Source organism: Salvelinus sp. IW2-2015, linkage group LG4q.1:29 (genome assembly GCF_002910315.2).
Source record: "Salvelinus sp. IW2-2015 linkage group LG4q.1:29, ASM291031v2, whole genome shotgun sequence".
Taxonomy (NCBI): Eukaryota; Metazoa; Chordata; class Actinopteri; order Salmoniformes; family Salmonidae; genus Salvelinus; species Salvelinus sp. IW2-2015.
In genome coordinates, this window is record NC_036842.1 from 52,370,664 (window position 1) to 52,389,197 (window position 18,534).

General features: G+C 40.0%; 2 protein-coding genes across 2 annotated transcripts in view; both read left to right on the forward strand.

Moving 5' to 3' along the window:
- The window catches only part of LOC111962147 (DENN domain-containing protein 5B-like), a 49,551-nt gene extending 45,832 nt beyond the window's left edge, over positions 1-3,719 (forward strand). The window contains 1 exon segment of the mRNA XM_070442949.1: positions 45-3,719. Coding sequence (XP_070299050.1) covers positions 45-228 — 184 coding nt within the window. The 3' untranslated portion in view covers positions 229-3,719.
- Positions 3,720-7,194: 3,475 nt separating this feature from the next.
- Positions 7,195-14,318, forward strand: LOC111962134 (SIN3-HDAC complex-associated factor-like). The gene is made up of 6 exons (XM_023984985.2): positions 7,195-7,362; positions 9,565-9,692; positions 10,100-10,199; positions 10,351-10,474; positions 10,803-10,953; positions 11,212-14,318. Exons 2-6 carry the CDS (start codon positions 9,565-9,567, stop codon positions 11,543-11,545), a joined length of 837 nt encoding a protein of 278 aa, XP_023840753.1. The 5' UTR covers positions 7,195-7,362; the 3' UTR covers positions 11,546-14,318.
- The last annotated feature ends 4,216 nt before the right edge of the window (positions 14,319-18,534 follow it).

Sequence of the window (18,534 nt, forward strand, 5' to 3'; positions counted from 1 at the left end):
GTGGAGAAAGTTATGATTTGACCTTTGACCCTCTGTGTTGGCAGAGACCAGCTGCTGCCCCAGTGGCTCCCCTTGTTGGCCGAGTCCCACCTGACGGCACGTCTCTACGAGGAGTCGGCTTTGGTCCAGGACCGCGCGGCCGTCAACTCCCTCTCTCGCATCCTCCATACCCTCCACGAGTTCCCCATCACCCTGGAGACAGCCCTCATTAAGGGGGTTGACCTCTAACCCCACCGCCGCTGAGGACACTGGGATATGGAGTTTTACCCCTATTCACAGAATGCACAACGTACACAGGGTAGCAGGACCTCAACAGAGTCGAGTGACTGCRAGGGCTGGCACATTTACCGTATAACCGTGTAACTGACGGTTATGGACGAAGACTGTCATGAAAATAAAATCACCTTCATAACCATTGAAATTATGATCATGTTTTTTGGGGGGGTGGAAAGAACAGCTGACGGGACGGCTGGGCATTTGTGCTGTTGTGTCGGTTTCTGCTGTAACATGGACTCTACAACGGTGAAACTTTGTTGCTCCTTGGTGAAACAAGCAGGATGTTGTAGCAAACTAGTATTTGGTTGCCTAGGCAACGCCCCCCTCCCTGCAGCAGCAGTCAGGAGAAAGAAAATGTGCGTCTTTAAAGCGGCAATCTGCGGTTGAAACGATAAAAAAAGCACCCCTGCTTTGGTATAAAGCTATGGGATGGGGCTGGAGGAATGTAACCACTCTCAAATTCATAAACAGAGCTATGGATGCAAAGACTGACCATCCATGATGTCAGAATTATAGTTTTAACCATGTTTTAGGGTAAAGTGTTTGTTTAGATTGACTTTGTTTACAATCATTGGAGTAAAACAAGCTTATATTTTAGGTTCTGATGAGGTATAACATTTGAACTAAATGAGGCATTTGTAAGTTATATTCTTTAAGAATCAATGGGTACATATCACTCAATCACAAGTCCCAAAATGAATGTAGCAACTGCAGATTGCCCCTTAAAAAAAGATATATAAATATAATTTGTTTTGCTCTGCATATGGTTATATAACGATGACCGCGGTCATTTGGCTGACTAATTACCGTCATCCAAAATGACATGACCGTCACAGCCCTAATGACTGCCTCTCACTGTGTCCTCTCCTTCCTTTCTGCACCGATCTGAGAAGACTTGGCAGTTGTAAGTAAGCAGTGTGGCACAAAGCTTGTCATTGGACCGTCACCTCTTAAATCCTATCTGATCTAGTGTAGAGGAAGGAAAGGAGACAATGACAGGAAGTTACTTTAAGCCGAAGTCACACGAAGCAATCTGAACGCAATTTTTTTAATGCTTGCAACAAAGCTGCGTCTGGGTTGCTCAGTGTGTCAACCCACAAAAATGGCCAGCAACTTAGTTGCATTGCAATCGCAAGTGCTAGAAATCGATCCTATTTCACCAACTGACTGGATGCAATGTCCAACCAGTGAGCTACAAGACTTGTCATATCGTTCTGTTCGGGACTCAGATGTCACTTGCAACCAGGGTTGGGTAGGTTTCTTTCAAAATGTAATCCGTTAGTTACTAGTTACCTGTCCAAAATGTACGGGTAAAATAACTTTTGGATTACCCAAACTCCGTAATGTAATCGGATTACTTTCTCGCTGATCAAAGTTACATGTATTTTTTTTTCTTCCCGATTACATGTAATAAATTACTCCCCATGCAACCCTGCTACTTACGTCTACAACAGAAATTGCGTCACAGGCTTTAGACTATTGAGACACAGCCAGCAGGGCTGGTCAGAACTAGACAGCTGAACTCTCATGAAAAGAGGAAGTTATTTGTGGGTGGTGTCTGGGAGGGGAAGGAACCCAGAAACAAGCCACTGCCAAACGGCAGCTTCTGCAGGCCTATATTGCCACAGCACAGCAGGCCTACTGCCTTGTCCACTAAAGAAATCAATGTCATACATACTGTACATACACACAGAAGAAAACATGTTTTTTCTTTCTTCTCCTCTTATGCTTATCTACACTGTGATCTGTCTCAAGGAGGAGTGAGGCGGAGTGATTCCCTTTTACCCAACCAGCTTTGATGTCTCAGCTCACACCGTGAAGAACAAGGGAGGAGTAAAGAGTTGTGGTGGTAGTGATGGTCATGAACTTTGACCTGCCCACCAGGCTACTTTGAATCCTATTGCTGTTATGCTTTCCCTGGTAATATAAACCTGACAAATGCATGCATGGCCATATCAGGGGTGTATTCACTAGGAATCAAACGGGCCGAAACGAGGAGGGACGAACTTGTCCAATAAGAAACACTAATTTTCGCTACYGTTTTCAATGGTATGCACTAATGAGTACACCCCTGTTTTTCTCTCTCTGTGGTGTATTCTCTAGACACAGTTTTTCTGCCCGCCAATCATGTGTATTCTTATGGTATGGGCATTGTGAATGGATTAATTTAGGATAGTTACTCTGCTCAAAAGCTGGTGTACATGTTTGTCCTCCAAACCTTGGTAACACTTTGTAATATCTTTCATGAAAAAAAACATCAAATGCTTTATAAACTATAAATGTTATAAAATATTATGCTTATAAAGGCTTACAAATAACACTTAAGTTTATAAATGGTTAATCATGGCCTCCCGAGTGGCACAGTGCTGTGACCGGGAGACCCATGGGGCAGCGCACAATTGGCCCAGCATTGGCCGGGTTAGGGGAGGGTTTGGCCGGCAGGGATGTTCTTGTCCCATTGCACTCTAGCGACTCCTATGGCGGGCTGGGTGCAATGCACGCTGACACAGTCGCTTTCCGGCTGGCTTCCGAGTTAAGCAGGCATTGTATCAAGAAGCAGTGCTGTTCGGCTGGGTTATGTTTCGGAGGATGCACGGCTCTCCACCTTCGCCTCTCCCAAGTCTGTACGGGAGTTGCAGCGATGGGACAAGACTGTAACTACCAATTGGATACCACAACATTGGGGAGTCAAAGGGGTAAAAAAATATATAAAAATGTTTATGAATGCCTATTCATGAAAGTTGATTTAAAGTGTTACCAAAAACTCATGTAATTTTCTCTTGAAATTGTCTCTGTGCAACAGTTGCCTAGTCCTGTACATTGGAGGTTTTATTTTACCTACTGAAGCCATAAGCGGCACGACTCTTAATGTTCCCTGACTTATTGATCTGTGTTGTTCGATTCACTGTTTGCCTCCGGGGTCATTCTGGTTTTGCTGACAAATATAAGTTAGTGAAATATTGAAAATGGTCTTGTGTAAAATGAACATTTTGTTCACACAGCTTCTTTTTTTTTTACTGTGAATGTTTGTTTATTTGAACGTCRCCTAGTAAGAAGTTGTCCTTCAGTCATCTAATGTTACAATATACAATGTTACTTACAATAGACCTGTGAAAACWATCTGTCAACAAGTAGAAAAGTGTTTTCTGCATTTTGTGATCGTAATATCATGTTGCTTATTTAATTGTTATTGCTAGGTCAAACACTGAGTACAGAAATAAGCTTCATATTATATTGATATTACATGTGCTTTTTTTGTTGACAAGGTCCCAAGATACTGTCTCGTGCGCTGTCCTGCAAGCACTATCCTTAGTCAAAGCCACAATGACCAAGTCTCTACTAATATTACCTGAAAATAGATATTAGGGTAAGCAATAATGTATTATTGTTACTTTGAATATTTATGAAACGTGTCGTTAAAGATTAAAGTCTAAGATAAACKATTTGCTTTATTTGTCAGGTGATATGATTCTCACGACTCTGTAAGCAATTAGCCCATTAAATGGCATTATCTGACTCCATAAGATAAATAGCCATATGCAAGGATGCTATAGATGAGTTACAGTAATAGGCAATTAAGAAATGTCTGAGAATGGAATTACATTGTAAAATAAATGGATTCACATACAAGGCATAAAGCTTAAGTTACAAAGCATTAACAAGCATTACAAGGCATTATTCTAAGCATGGTCAGAGAGCGAGAGAGAGAGAGAGCGAGAGAGAGAGAGAAAGAAAAAGATAGCATGGCTTTTGCCCATAACTCATGGGAGAGGAAGAGGGAAAGAGAGTGTAGGTATCTCACCACAGCAAGTCAGGAACATAAGGAAAAGAACAATGAATCTAAAAACCCTTTTTTATAAGCATCTCAGTTGTTGACCAATAGTTTTACTGTAAAGTTAATCTCTAATTAGATATCAGACATACATGATGTAATCGCAAAATAACATTTGCTTCTCAGAGGTGTGACAATGGGGGTTGGGTTGAATTCCTGAAAAGACCAAACCTTTTGCATAGAGTGTAGATACATGTAAGAGTCACTTCGGGGGCTGCCCTACAACAGTACAGATGCAAACCGGTAAAAAGGTTGTGCAGGTGAGTTGGAAACCCAAAAGGGCTTATATGAAAACCMCACCACAAAAATACAATATAAGTACAAGAAAGGCATGCTCGATCAGATAAGCAAAGCATACTAATTATTATTTGTACATGATATACTCAGTAAACACGAAAATATATGTTTGTGCTGGTGTGAGTTAGACTACATGGAGGGGGTTAAATCAAATCAAATTTGTCACATGCTTTGTAAACAGCACATGTAGACTAACAGTGAAATGCTTACTTCAACAATGTAAAAACTTTTAAAAAACTACAAAATAATAATAAGGAATAAATACACAATGAGCAAGATAGCTTGGCTATATACAAGGGGTACCAGTTCTGAGTCGATGTGCAGGGGTACGAGGTACAGTTGAAGTCGGAAGTTTACATACACCATAGCCAAATACATTTAAACTCAGTTTTTCCACAATTCCTTACATTTAATCCTAGTAAAAATTCCCTGTCTTATGTCAGTTAGGATCACCACTTTATTTTAAGAATGTGAAATGTCAGAATAATAGTGAATGATTTATTTCAGCTTTAATTTCTTTCATCACATTCCCAGTGGGTCAGAAGTTTACATRCACTCAATTAGTATTTGGTAGCATTGCCTTTAAATTGTTTAACTTGGGTCAAAYGTTTCAGAGGACATTTCTCCAAAAAGTATGATCTTTGTCCCCATGTGCTGTTGCAAACCGTAGTCTGGCTTTTTTATGGCGGTTTTGGAGCTGTGACTTCTTCCTTTCAGGTTATGTCGAAATAGGACTCGTTTTACTGTGGATATAGATACTTTTGTACCTGTTTCCTCCAGCATCTTCACARGGTCCTTTGCTGTTGTTCTGGGATTGATTTGCACTTTTCGCACCAAAGTACGTTCATCTCTAGGAGACAGAACTCGTCTCCTTCCTAAGCGGTATGACGACTGCGTGGTCCCATGGTGTTTATACTTGCGTATTATTGTTTGTACAGATTAAAGTGGTACCTTCAGGCGTTTGGAAATTGCTCCCAAGGATGAACCAGACTTGTGGAGGTCTACAATTCTTTTTCTGAGGTCTTGGCTGATTTTTTTTGAGTTTCCCATGATGTCAAGCAAAGAGGCACTGAGTTTGAAGGTAGACCTTGAAATACATCCACATGTACACCTCCAATTGACTAAAATGATGTCAATTATCCTATCAGAAGCTTCTAAAGCCATGACATCTTTTTTTTAAATATTCCAAGCTGTTTAAAGGCACAGTCAACTTAGCGTATGTAAACTTCTGAYCCACTGGAATTGTGATACAGTGAATTATAAGTGAAATAATATGTCTGTAAACAATTGTTGGAAAAATTACTTGTGTCATGCACAAAGTAGATGTCCTAACCGACTTGCCAAAACTATAGGTTGTTAACAAGAAATTTGTGGAGTGGTTGAAAAACAAGTTTTAATGACTCCAACCTAAGTGTATGTAAACTTCCGACTTCAACTGTATATAGTTTGCACCACCAATATTTACATGCTAAAATCACCTTTGCTTTTACTCAAGTATGACAATTGGGTACCTTTTCCACCACTGGAAAGTGGTAAAAAATGTCAGAATAAAGTATACCTGTTTTAGCCACATTACTCAAAGAATTTGTATAAAATATTATCAATAAGGGTGGCAGCTGAACTGGTCACTCTTGTGGGCTGGTAGATGAGGGGATATGCCTCTACAGGATCGGTGGGTCCCCCGCGGGACAGTTGAGCTAACGTAGGCTAATGCGATTAGCATGAGGTTGTAAGTAACAAGAACATTTCCCAGGACATAGACATATCTAATATTGGCTTAAATTCTTGCTAATCTACCTGCACTGTCCAATTTACAGTAGCTATTACAATGAAAGAATACCATGCTATTGTTTGAGGAGAGTRCAGAGTTATGAACTTGAAAAGTTATTAATAAACCAATTAGGCACATTTGGGCAGTCTTTATACAACATTTTGAACAGAAATGCAATGGTTCATTGGATCAGTCTTAAACATTGTATATACACTGCTGCCATCTAGTGGCCAAAATCTAAATTGCGCCAGGGCTGGGATAATATATTATGGCCTTTCTCTTGCATTTCAAAGATGATGGTACAAAAACATTTGCAAAAAAACACGTTTTTTTTCTTTGTATTATCTTTTACCAGATATAATGTGTTATTTTCTCCTACATTCATTTCACATTTCTACAAACTTCAAAGTGTTTCCTTTCAAATGGTATCAAGAATATGCATATCCTTGCTTCAGGTCCTGAGCTACAGGTAGTTAGAGTTGGGTATGTGATTTTAGGWGATTTTTTTTTTAAAGGGGCGGATCCTTAAGAGGTTTTTAAATAGCTGGAGTAAAAAAAAGTTGTATTTTTTWWAAATTACTGCACTTTTGGAGCTAGGAACACAGGCGTTTCGCTACACCAACATAGCAATACAATTTGATTTGATTTTGAATTGATAAAAAGTCAGAAGTCAGTGAGTGGTTCTCACTTTTAAATAAATGTATGTTGGAGTTACCCAGCTACACGAGTCCTTGTCCACTAAACGAGACCTAGTCCAGTTACTAATGTTTTGTTATAACGGCCATTACTCAAGCGAATGCATTTTAACAAGCCATCTGGCGTTCCATAGTAAAAGATTGTCTCCGCCTCTTTGCTTACATTCTTCAACGTGCCATAGCAACGAAAGACGAGCCCCCTGTTCCCGCGCAATGTTCCCATCCTTATAACGCCAGCAGAGTGCAAACCCGATGAAACGTCAGCCGTTTATGCAAATCAGGTTGATTGAAGAAAATCWGAAAATGGAGGCGTGGATGTAGCGCACGCGCACTGAGTCCACAACTACCAAGTCCCATACACAGCGAGCTAGACATCAACAAGAGAGAACGGTATCTGATGCTGTGGAATTGTGAGAGTAGTTAGGCTACATTGTAACGACGCGTGTTAAAGGTTATTACTTTGTATCAGCTACGTTCGACTTGCATTTAAGGTAAGAATTGTGTTGGCTATTGTTCAGGTCTAGGCTTCTCAAAATGTGCAACATTTTTGTGTCAGTTTGCTCGGCTATTGTAGGCTTCAAAACAAGCAAGCTCCGAGTTGTTTTGGCCACTTGAAGGCGAACAATTAACAGATTTTTCACAGTCCGAGAAACATAATTAATTGGCCTATAAGCCTATTTATTAGTTTTTAACCTTTTATATATATATTTATTTATTTATATATATATACCGGATTTAATAGGTTAGTTTAAATGGGAATTAAACGATTGCAGCAATATGCCTGTTTGTTGACTTCTGATGGTGAACGTGAACTAAATAAACCCAGTCTGCAACATATCAAAAATGAGTGAACAGCAGATTTAGGCCTACGCATTTTATCCTCTTTATTTCGAGTTATATGGTGTCTTCCCGATTAACTCATTTTTAGTTGTGATTCTTAATAGGTGGATTCCTAGCCTCCGAGTACACTTAGTTTGCAATGTTGAAATGTGCATGTTCCGCTATTTATTTGACTACTTACTGACGTAAGTAATACTCCATCATGCCTGCCTTCCTACCGGAGATGGTGCGCTTTCAACACGCGGGCGATTGCTCKTGTGTCAACACGGATGCGTCTATCACAAAACAAGTAGTAGCCTAACCAAATGATAGCGACGAACAAAAAATGATAGCAAGATTAAACCACAATTTTAAAATAATTGATGTAGACCTACGTTGTCACTGTTAAAAACCGAAGCTTTGAACTTCGTGCGCATTTRGTGTTTGGAGTTGCACTGGCCAGTGACGCGACGTCGCCTGAATAACAATGTGTAGCCTAAAGATCACATTACACGACTATTCCAAAACAAAATTGTCTCGTTTTAGAGAGGACTATGTTATTTTTATGTAAAAAGTTTGATAATGCGGTTGTGTCAATGACATAATCGAGTTTATTGACTCAGACGGTGGGTTGAAAGGTTCAGTTAAAATGGGTGCGCATGAGGCTGCTCTTGTACCATGCTTCCTCGTGTAAGTGGGCGGGGAACCTATCGATTTACAGTAGTCTTTCTTCGGTGCTAAGGTTATTTTTCATCATGACCGACTAATTTCGTTTTTAAACATAGGCCGTTTTTAATGAAACGATGTTAGTCGGTTTTACAACTTTAAAATTCTAAATATTTAGCACATCACAAGCTCCATTCCTCCCACACACACACCCCCTTTCCTCCTCCACACACACACCCCCGGGCCTCCTCCTCCACACACACACCCCCTGGCCTCCTCCACACACACCCCCCCTGTCCCCCGCCCTCACACACACCCCCTCTCTGCATTTGAAGTCTGTTGCCATGTAGAGTTACGTCACGTACTGTATTATCCTGCTACTGTCTGGTTGTGCCACTGCACTGTCAAGAGACCCGAAGGACTGCTACTTATATGGCAAAACAAGTAGACTGTAGGGGGCGCGGCTCACGGTTTTGCCGCATGATTATTTTGAAGGCTTCCACGCATCGTGATAGGGTTTGCATGGCAACATAATATATACTTCTCCTTTAAATGCAAATGAGAAATAACTCGATCTTCCACATTTTCTTCACATTTATTGCACCACGAGGTATTCACACAAGCAGCAGGTCAGATAAACTTAGCTTAAGCCTTGGTTATTTCATTTACTGCGTCTGTCTTTTAGCATCAAACCAGAGTTTACAATTTTGTCCTAGCTAAGGATATGTAATATTTGGCCATATAGCTGCGGCAGCTATGCAATGCAAATCTCCGAAGACGATAAGAGCGCGGCCGTAGGGTGACATTATCTGTATGACACGCAGACAGACAGCTGACCTATATTCGCTCCTTTTGGGTCAGGGCATGGCAGATGCTCACTTTCATCTGCTGCGCGTTATTTAAAAAAAATAATATATATATATATATATATATATTTAACGCACGAGACTTCTGAAAAGTATTGTATGTCTATCAACCATTATTACAATAGTTAGCCTATATGGAGGGGGAAAAATATTGAAATTGTAACCTGTTGTTCCGCTGGTTGGTACATAGGCTGAATCTTTTGCAAATAAATGACTTTTGAACAAAATTGACCATAACCATATCTTATTATAGGCCATTCCCTTTCATAATGATTTGTACCATTTTTTTTAAATATATATTAAACTGCAAATGCCTTTGCTGTTTTGTGTTTTTGAAAACAGATGTTTGGCTTTCACAAGCCAAAGATGTACCGGAGTTTAGACGGCTGTTGCATCTGCCGCGCCAAGTCCTCCAGCTCACGCTTCACCGACAGCAAGCGGTACGAGAATGACTTCACGAGCTGTTTCGGGTAAGCAAGGATATCTGACAGTTACCGCGCCCTTATAGCAGATTTCGACATCTATGCATTCTTGCAAAAGTAGAATGACTGCAGGCGTTGTAAAACAGAAAAAAATAAACTGAGCAGTCAATCAAATATCACACATTGAGTTCTCTTTCCATAGCACTCAGTGCATAATTATACATGGGGCCTGTGCAGCAAATCGGTGGACTGCTGCCTCCCAAACACACTCTAAAAATTAACAAAATATTATTATCCCTAATGAGTGGACAGCTACATGTGAATTACTGTAAAATGGTCAGAAATTGTGTTCCTCCTGGTAAGCTAAATGTAATGTCATTATGAACATCCATAATATTTACATTGTTCACATTGTCCTGCTTAACCCATATTTTACATRTTTTCCCCACATGTAGATTATGTGGAACTCGGTCTGGAGAAATCTGCAATGCCTGTGTACTCCTGGTGAAACGATGTAAGAAACTCCCAGTGGGGTCTAAGAAAAACTGGAATCACGTAAGCTCCACATTTTCTGTCTACATCTGCTCCTCACTACTCACCTGCCTGTTGGAAATGGTTAAGAAGAAAAAAAATTGATGGGAGCGCCTCTCCACTTCTCTCTTCACTTTGCCTCTCTTCAATTTTCTTTTCTTCTATCCTATCCTAGGTGGTTGATGCCCGAGGAGGCCCCAGCCTAAAGATTTCCTCCAGGCCAAAGAAACGGAAGTCCCTCTCCAAGAGAGCCATGCCAATCCAGATTAGCCGACTGCAGAAAGAGCTAAAGAGGAACAGTAAGTCCTGTTCACAGTGCCCCATAAACATATTAAGGTTTGACCACTTTTAGGTCCGTTTAGCTTATTCAGTAATAGATCAATGCAACCGTAAGACCCAATCTCAGTGCTTTTCAGATGTTGAGGCACTGAGTCAGACAATATTTTTTTCATTTCACAAGTATCTTTATAACGTAGCCTAAATATCTACATAATCCGGAAGGGTGAGATTCAAACATTGTGCGACATGACCAATCTGAACATACTCCTTCTTCAGTCTACCCAATGATGTACACTACAGTATAGCCTTCTACATCTATGGTTCTACCCGTCCCCGTCCCCCCTCCAGACTCTGATGCCCACAGCACCACGTCCAGTGCCTCCCCGGCCCAGTCTCCCAGCTACAGCAACCCTTCAGATGAGGGCTCCGACACAGAGCTCTCCCCTGGCTCCAGCCGCTCCCCTGTCTTCTCCTTCCTGGACCTCACCTACTGGAAGAGGTAAGGCCGCAGTCCCCTCCAATCAAAACACTGTCTGTAATATCCAGCCTGGAAGTGTCCTTCATCTTCACCAGATGCTTTGGTACTCAGATAAGAGAGAAATGGAACAAAAGGAAACATGAGCCATCTAAGACTTTATTTATTTTATATGCACATATGCATTCGTCGCTGTAACAATAATTTACCATATCTTGTATGGTTGCATAARCTGTATCAGTATTACATGAATAATCTCATGTTCCTTTGCTCCTCCTCCAGGCAGAAGGTGTGTTGTGGGATCATCTACAAGGGCCGCTTTGGGGAGGTGCTCATCGACCCTCACCTCTTCAAGCCCTGCTGCCGCAAGAAACGGCAACAGCAGCGGCAGGAGCTGGAGGAGGAGGAGGAGGAGGAAGAAGAGGAGGAGGTTGTGGAAGAGGTAGAAGTGGCGGAGGAGGTGGTGGTGAGGAAGGAAGACGAGGTGGAGAAAGAGGAGGTGAGGTCAAACAGCCAGGAGAGCTCAGAGAGTCCTCAGCTACAGGTCATCATGACAACATCTCAGACCAAAGTGGAGGTTGAGGAGGAAGACTGGCGATATTGCACCACAGTGTGAGCATCTTTGAGGAAGCCTACRGAGTGCTTCTGGTTTACAAGCTCTTACAAGAAGAAGTTACCGCTGATTGCCTTTAGTCAGCGAGCAGCTGAATCCCGTCATTTTGTTTGWTTTGTAACTTATAGACTGACTGAGGCATATGGACTAGTTTTTCCCAATTCATCTGGTCTTGTTGTACTTAGTATTGTCCTGGGTTCGTCTTCATTAGGCTTGGGCATGCAACGGAAAATRTTTGAAAACGTTTTGCAACGGAAAATGAGCATTTTATTATTGGGCAAGTCCATGTAGTCCACTCYGTGTTGCAAATCCATTTTCTTCCGTTTGGTGCCTTATGAACACAACCCAGATGTTCGGACACCTCTTGGTGTTTTTCTCCTTGACATAAAATGCTGTAGTTTTGACTGATCGGCAGAATACCTTAATTAACAGGTAACAGCCGTACAGTAGCACTTGTATTATCGTGAAACAAATTCACATTCACACTATATTTATCTATTCTGTATATATGGGCCTGTATGTATTTCTACATGGGCCACGGTCGAGAGSCTGTTCACAGCACCAACAGCCAATACACCAGCCTTAATTTAGTGAGGGAAGGCAGTGCTAGTGTTTTGTCAGTTTTGGTACTTAGGGATGATATTAAGGGAAAATGTTCAAATTGAAACTTCATATTCATCATCTCCAGCACCACACCAACATCCGTGTGTAAACGGCGTTTCTTTCTTTTGTGTACTCAAAAAGATGCACACCAGAAAATATCATATTATTATGGATGATGTCATCTGGACTTTAGCAGACGTTTTTATATGTATATTATTATTATTATTATGTGGTTAGCTTATACGTAAAATACCTGTCCAGGTGTTGTAAGATCTGGCAGGTGTCAACAATGCCTGGGCAGAGGAACGCGACCAATTTCAAAAGTGTTTCCCGAATGATGTCCTCATCTTTTGTTACTACAAAATATAGAAATGGGCTGTTTTTATATACAGTATGTTGATGTTTGGGTGGTGGAGATGATGAATATGAAGTTGAAAATGGTGAAATGTCCCATTTTTAAGGCAATAGTTAGTGCTAGATAGGTAGTTTGAGTTTTCTGCTGCTTATTATGTTAACGTTTGCAGTGGAGGCCTAAGGTTTTAAAAATGAAGTAAAGCAACACTAGTGTGCTTTGCGTAAATGCCGAAGAAATAACCCCTCTCATCCAAAAGATCTTTAGATCAGATGCATGAGTCAAATAAGCTATTTCATGGCCTTAAAAGCATATTACTCTTATTTGAAATCTTGCTCTTGTTTTCCAGACCCAATGCCCCAAAGTATTTTTTATTTATATATTATATATAAAAAATGTCTTCACCATATTATAAATCAGCAAATACAATAGTAACCTGTAGATCGTGAACTATTCCTCCTAGAGGCCTAGCTGGATACTTTTTTGTTTATTACTGTCAATAATGGGACATGATTATGTCATTACCACACACATAGKGGATCTACTGCAACAACTTAGACCTACAATGCAATGAAATAACCCACATCAGCACAACTCGATCTGTCCACCCCTGTTGTCAAAAACAGTTTTTTTTTTTTGTTATTCTGTAGAATTTTTATTTTCTTTTATATTCTATTTTTATTTTGTCTGCAGGACTTCCGTATAATTTAAACTTCATGATACATATGTCAATTCTATTGATTGTTATTTAGGCATTTTATACTTTTGAGGACTTACTATCATGTTCAAAACTTAGAATTCATCATTCCTTGGTTAGTTAAGCAACTACGATATACTAGCCTACATTATCAAACAAAAACCAAAGCACACTTAAATTCATTCAATTTCAAATGCAAAACAGGTTATTTAGTCATTTATTTGTAACTYGAGTGGTATAAAAAGGACACTAAAATCAGTTTTTAATTATCCATACTATCGGGAAGATTGTATGTATATGGACATATTTCAATGGGGGTTGAGGGCTTTCTAATTAAATGTTTGTTATTTATTTCATATTGACTCGGTACTGGTACTTCCTGTGTACTGTTATAGCTATGTTMTTTTCTACTTCCTATACAGCCATGTTTATTTTATTTGTTATTCACTGTATTTATTCCTCGTCACTATTTAATTTTATTCTTATATTTTATCTCTGCATTGTTGGAAAAGGACCCATAAATAAGCATTCCACTGTTCGTTTGCACATGTTGTATGTGACTAATAAACTTCGATTTGTATTTGTGCATTTTCCCCATGTGACTATTCTGATGCTGGTTTCTCACTATGTAATAACTTAGATTTCACATTTAAAGTTGGTTAGTTCTGTGATATGGTTAGCATTTCATGTAGTCCTTAAGCAATCAGTCTAGTCTGAAATTCACAATTAACAGTATTTGTGAATTTTTGGGAACAATACTCATTTTTATTTGATCAACATTAATGTGTAGTAATTTATTCTGTAATATACTGTTCAATAATTTGATTGGACCTGTATCTTTGTATCAGGTATCCAGCCTGTTGAACTATGAATTTCAGTGATTTTTTATTTTTTATTTTTTTTTAAGGTAGCCTATATTCCAATTTTACTTTCCTCATCTTTGCCCTGTAATGTTGCATATGACCTGCAAGTCGAATCTTCGCTTTAGTGCTTCATGCATGTATTGTAGCTATGCAATTGCATTTATTTACCAAGTTAGATCTAGACAAAGCAATGTTTTGTGTTTTATACATGATGTACTTTTTTTGTACTAGTCTTTCAATAAAAGTAATTTGTGATTTTGAGTCAATCTTCTGTTTTGCTAACAACCTTGGACCTTAAGCCTGTTTTGGGGTAGTTTATAACCACTCCCAAGTAAAGCCCCCCCCCCCCCCCCCCCCCCCCGGACAAAGCTGGACAATTGCGCGCCACCCTATGGACACCGGCCGGTTGTGACACAGCCTGGGATCAAACCCGGGTCTGTAGTTAGCCTCCCGAGTCGATGCAGTGCCTAAGTGAAGAGTTTTTGTATGGAGTTCAATAGCTCGATTTTCATGCGATATTTTCAAATTTAGTTTTTTGCAGGTGATTTGTGTGTGACGTAGTGCACATAAATAACTTTTGCTGTAAAATTCCAATATAGGCTACCAATTTATTTCTTTTTAAATACTAGTTAAATGGCTTCAATCTTTTCAATTCTACTGATGTGTGGTCACAATATATGAGTTGTATGCGCGAATGTGCCCACTCCACCCAACAATTGGCAGATATGGGATTTATGGACAAATAAAAGTAAATGGCAGCAAGAATCGATCATGTCACCAGAATATGATCCTCTATTTATTGGAAAGGCGCATCAAGCTCATCACAATGCACTTTCACCACCCTATGAAGTTCATAACTTATTTCATCAGTAGCCTAATAAACTACATGCTTTCCCGAGTTGAAGCAAAATATACAGTTGAAGTCGGAAGTTTACATACACTTAGGTTGGAGTCATTAAAACTCCTTTTTCAACCACTCCCACAAATTTCTTGTTAACAAACTATGGATTTGCAAGTCAGTTAGGACATCTAATGTGTGCATGACACAAGTAATTTTTCCAACAATTGTTTACAGATTATTTCACTTATAATTCACTGTATCACAATTCCAGTGGGTCAGAGGTTTTCAATCACTAAGTTGACTGTGCCTTTAAACTGCATGGAAAATTCCAGAAAATGATGTCATGGCTTTAGAAGCTTCTGATAGGCTAACTGAGTCATTTGGAGGTGTACCTGTGAATGTATTTCAAGGCCTACTTTCAAACTCAGTGCCTCTTTGCTTGACATCATGAGAAAATCAAAAGAAATCAGCCAAGACCTCAGAAAAAAAAATTGGAGACCACAAGTCTGGTTCATCCTTGGGAGCAATTTCAAACGCCTGAAGGTACCCCGTTCGTCTGTACAAGCAATAGTACGCAAGTATAAACACCATGGGACCACGCAGTCGTCATACCACTCAGGAAGCCGCGTTCATACCGCGTTCTGTCTCCTAGAGATGAATGAACAGCAAAGGACCTTGTGAAGATGCTGGAGGAAAACAGGTACAGAAATATCTATATCCACAGTAAAACGAGTCCTATATCGACATAACCCGAAAGGCCGCCCAGCAAGGAAGAAGCCACTGCTCCAAAACCTATGTTTGGAGGAAAAAGGGGAGGCTTGCAAGCCGATGAACACCATCCCAACCGTGAAGCACGGCGGTGGCAGCATCATGTTGCGGGGTGCTTTGCTGCAGGAGGGACTGGTGCACTTCACAAAATGGATGGCATCATGAGGGAGGAAAATTATGTGGATATATTGAAGCAACATCTCAAGACATCAGTCAGAAAGTTAAAGCTTGGTTGCAAAACGGTCTTCCAAATGGACAATGACCCCAAGATACTTCTACAGTTGTGGCAAAATGGCTTAAGGACAACAAAGTCAAGGTATGGGAGTGGCCATCACAAAGCCCTGACCTCAATACTATAGAAAATTTGTAGGCAGAACTGAAAAAGCGTTTCTAGGTTTCTTTCTAGTTTCTGGCCTTTCTAGGGAGTTTCCTAGCCACCGTGCTTCTACACCTGCMTTGCTTGCTGTTTGGAGTTTTAGGCTGGGTTTCTGTACAGCACTTTGTGACATCAGCTGATGTAAGAAGGGCTTTATAAATACATTTGATTGATGTAAACTTTGAAATAAAAGCTGAAATAAATCATTCTCTCTACTRTTATTCTGACATTTCACATTCTCAAAAATAAAGTGGTTATCCTAACTGACCTAARACAGGGAATTTTTACTTGGATTAAATGTCAGGAATTGTGAAAAACTGAGTTTATATGTATTTGGCTAAGGTGTATGTAAACTCCCGACTTTAACTGTAGATATGATGGGCACAACTTTCACTGGGGACAGGGTGGTCATGTCCCACACACATTGAGAGATTGCATTTTTGCCACCCCCAGTTATATTATTGGACTGTGATACAAAAAGCGGCTTTTAGGACCACGCGGACGCCTCAGCTGTTGGCTATGCTGTTTGGAGTGCTCTGAGGCTGGATTTAAGACCATGTGGACACCACAGAGCGGGCTGACGGGCTGTGTGAAACAATGCTTCTGRAAGGCTGGCTGGACCAGCATGGGAGAGTTTAGCATAGTTCAGTGTGTATGTGTGSRCGCTCTTTCACCGAGTTGTAAAAGCAAGCAGAATAGAAACTGGCTACTATTTAGTTGACTGATGTAGCTGGCAAGGTAACTGCTGTTTAACGTAACAGAAAAAAACATAACTATGTTWATTCGCAGTGCTGAGCTAGTATTGTAACTGACATGTAACGTTAGCTAATGTTTTATCCCCTCTCGACTGAGATGAATGAATACCACAGCCAGGTCAGCTCTAGCCTCTAGTTATCTGTCAGATAGTGATATTTGTAGCCTTTGTTTTGTTCCGTTTCGGAAGTAAATGAACTTGGCTAGCTTTCGCCAGTAGATGTACAGTTAGAGAGAGACCTTGCCAAAAGTAATAAACAGCTCTATCATTTCAGGCTTCACATACACCATGACATTAAAGCCTGCAACGTTAGACCTGTTTATTACTGTGTCAGTGTGAAAAGTTGAGAATTAGCTAGGGAAACTGACAGATCAATAACATTTCATTGCCATACTGCCTAATAAAACTCACATTGCACTGAAAAATCGTCACAATATCAATATTAAATTGTTTGTCTGATGGTTAACATTTGATTCTGGATTAGTGTGATTGAGGCAAAAAGAAAAGCGAACATTAACAAACTTTTGGCCAGCTATCTGTCTAACTTTAGATCAACTGGCGAAACCTAGCCAAGTGTAACGACCGTCGTAATCCTGCTCGTCTGAGGAGGAGCAAGGATCGGACCAAAGCGCAGCGTGGTTTGAATACATACTTTAATATATAAACGAAGACGAACACGAAGAACACTTGACAAACTACAAAACAATAAACAGAACAAAACCAACGACGCTACAGTCTTGAACTTGAGAACATGAACGCACGAACAGGAACAATCACCCACAAACAAACAGTGAACACAGCCTACCTAAATATGGTTGCCAATCAGAGACAACGTAAAACACCTGCCTCTGATTGAGAACCATATCAGGCCAATCAGACACACCTAAACCAATGAGACACAAAACATGAATATACCCACCCAGCTCACGTCCTGACCAACTAAACACATACTAAACAAAGGAAATAAGGTCAGGAACGTGACACCAAGTTAATTTACTTCTGAAACGAGACAAAACAAAGGCTACAAAACATTTCCATACAAACAAAATCTGTTTGACAGTAATAATAGCCACCTCATATTTCTATCTGACAGATAACTAAAGGCTAGAATTGATCTCAATCAGGTTCATGGCAATATGTATTTAGATGTTCTTGAATTAGTGAATTTGAAAAGATTGTGTTAACAGACTTTTAGCCTTTTTTGTTATTTCTTTCAATCAAACCATATATTCTGCCTAGAGGGGTGCTCTGTTGAGTTTTGACGTATGAGAAAATACATGTGACTAGCCTATTCAGCTTCATCTACTAACCATCCTAAAATCTCATTAGAAATTAGGTGTTTTTGGTGTAGCAGTAATGTTATAGCCCTACTATTTTATGTTATTATATTTGGTTATGTAACATGCAAATGAATCATTTGCGAGACATTGATTCTTTGATCTAACTTTACTAAACGAGCACCATTGTTAGAATGGATAATCTATTTGTAATAATACTAATAATAAGTGATGWGTATGACTATTAAAGGCGTAGGCAACAGATCTGGATGAAATTTCGTTGTAAGCGAAAGGACTGAAAGAAYGTTTTTACCGAAAGGTGCTGAAAGGACAGAGCCAGGAATGCGCAATGACGTTAATGAAAGAAGTTTACCCAAATTGTGATGCTGAAGAATAGTTGAAGGATAGCTCTGCCAATCGGCCAGTTCAGGAACATACAACAATAATTTGCAGTAGGCCTA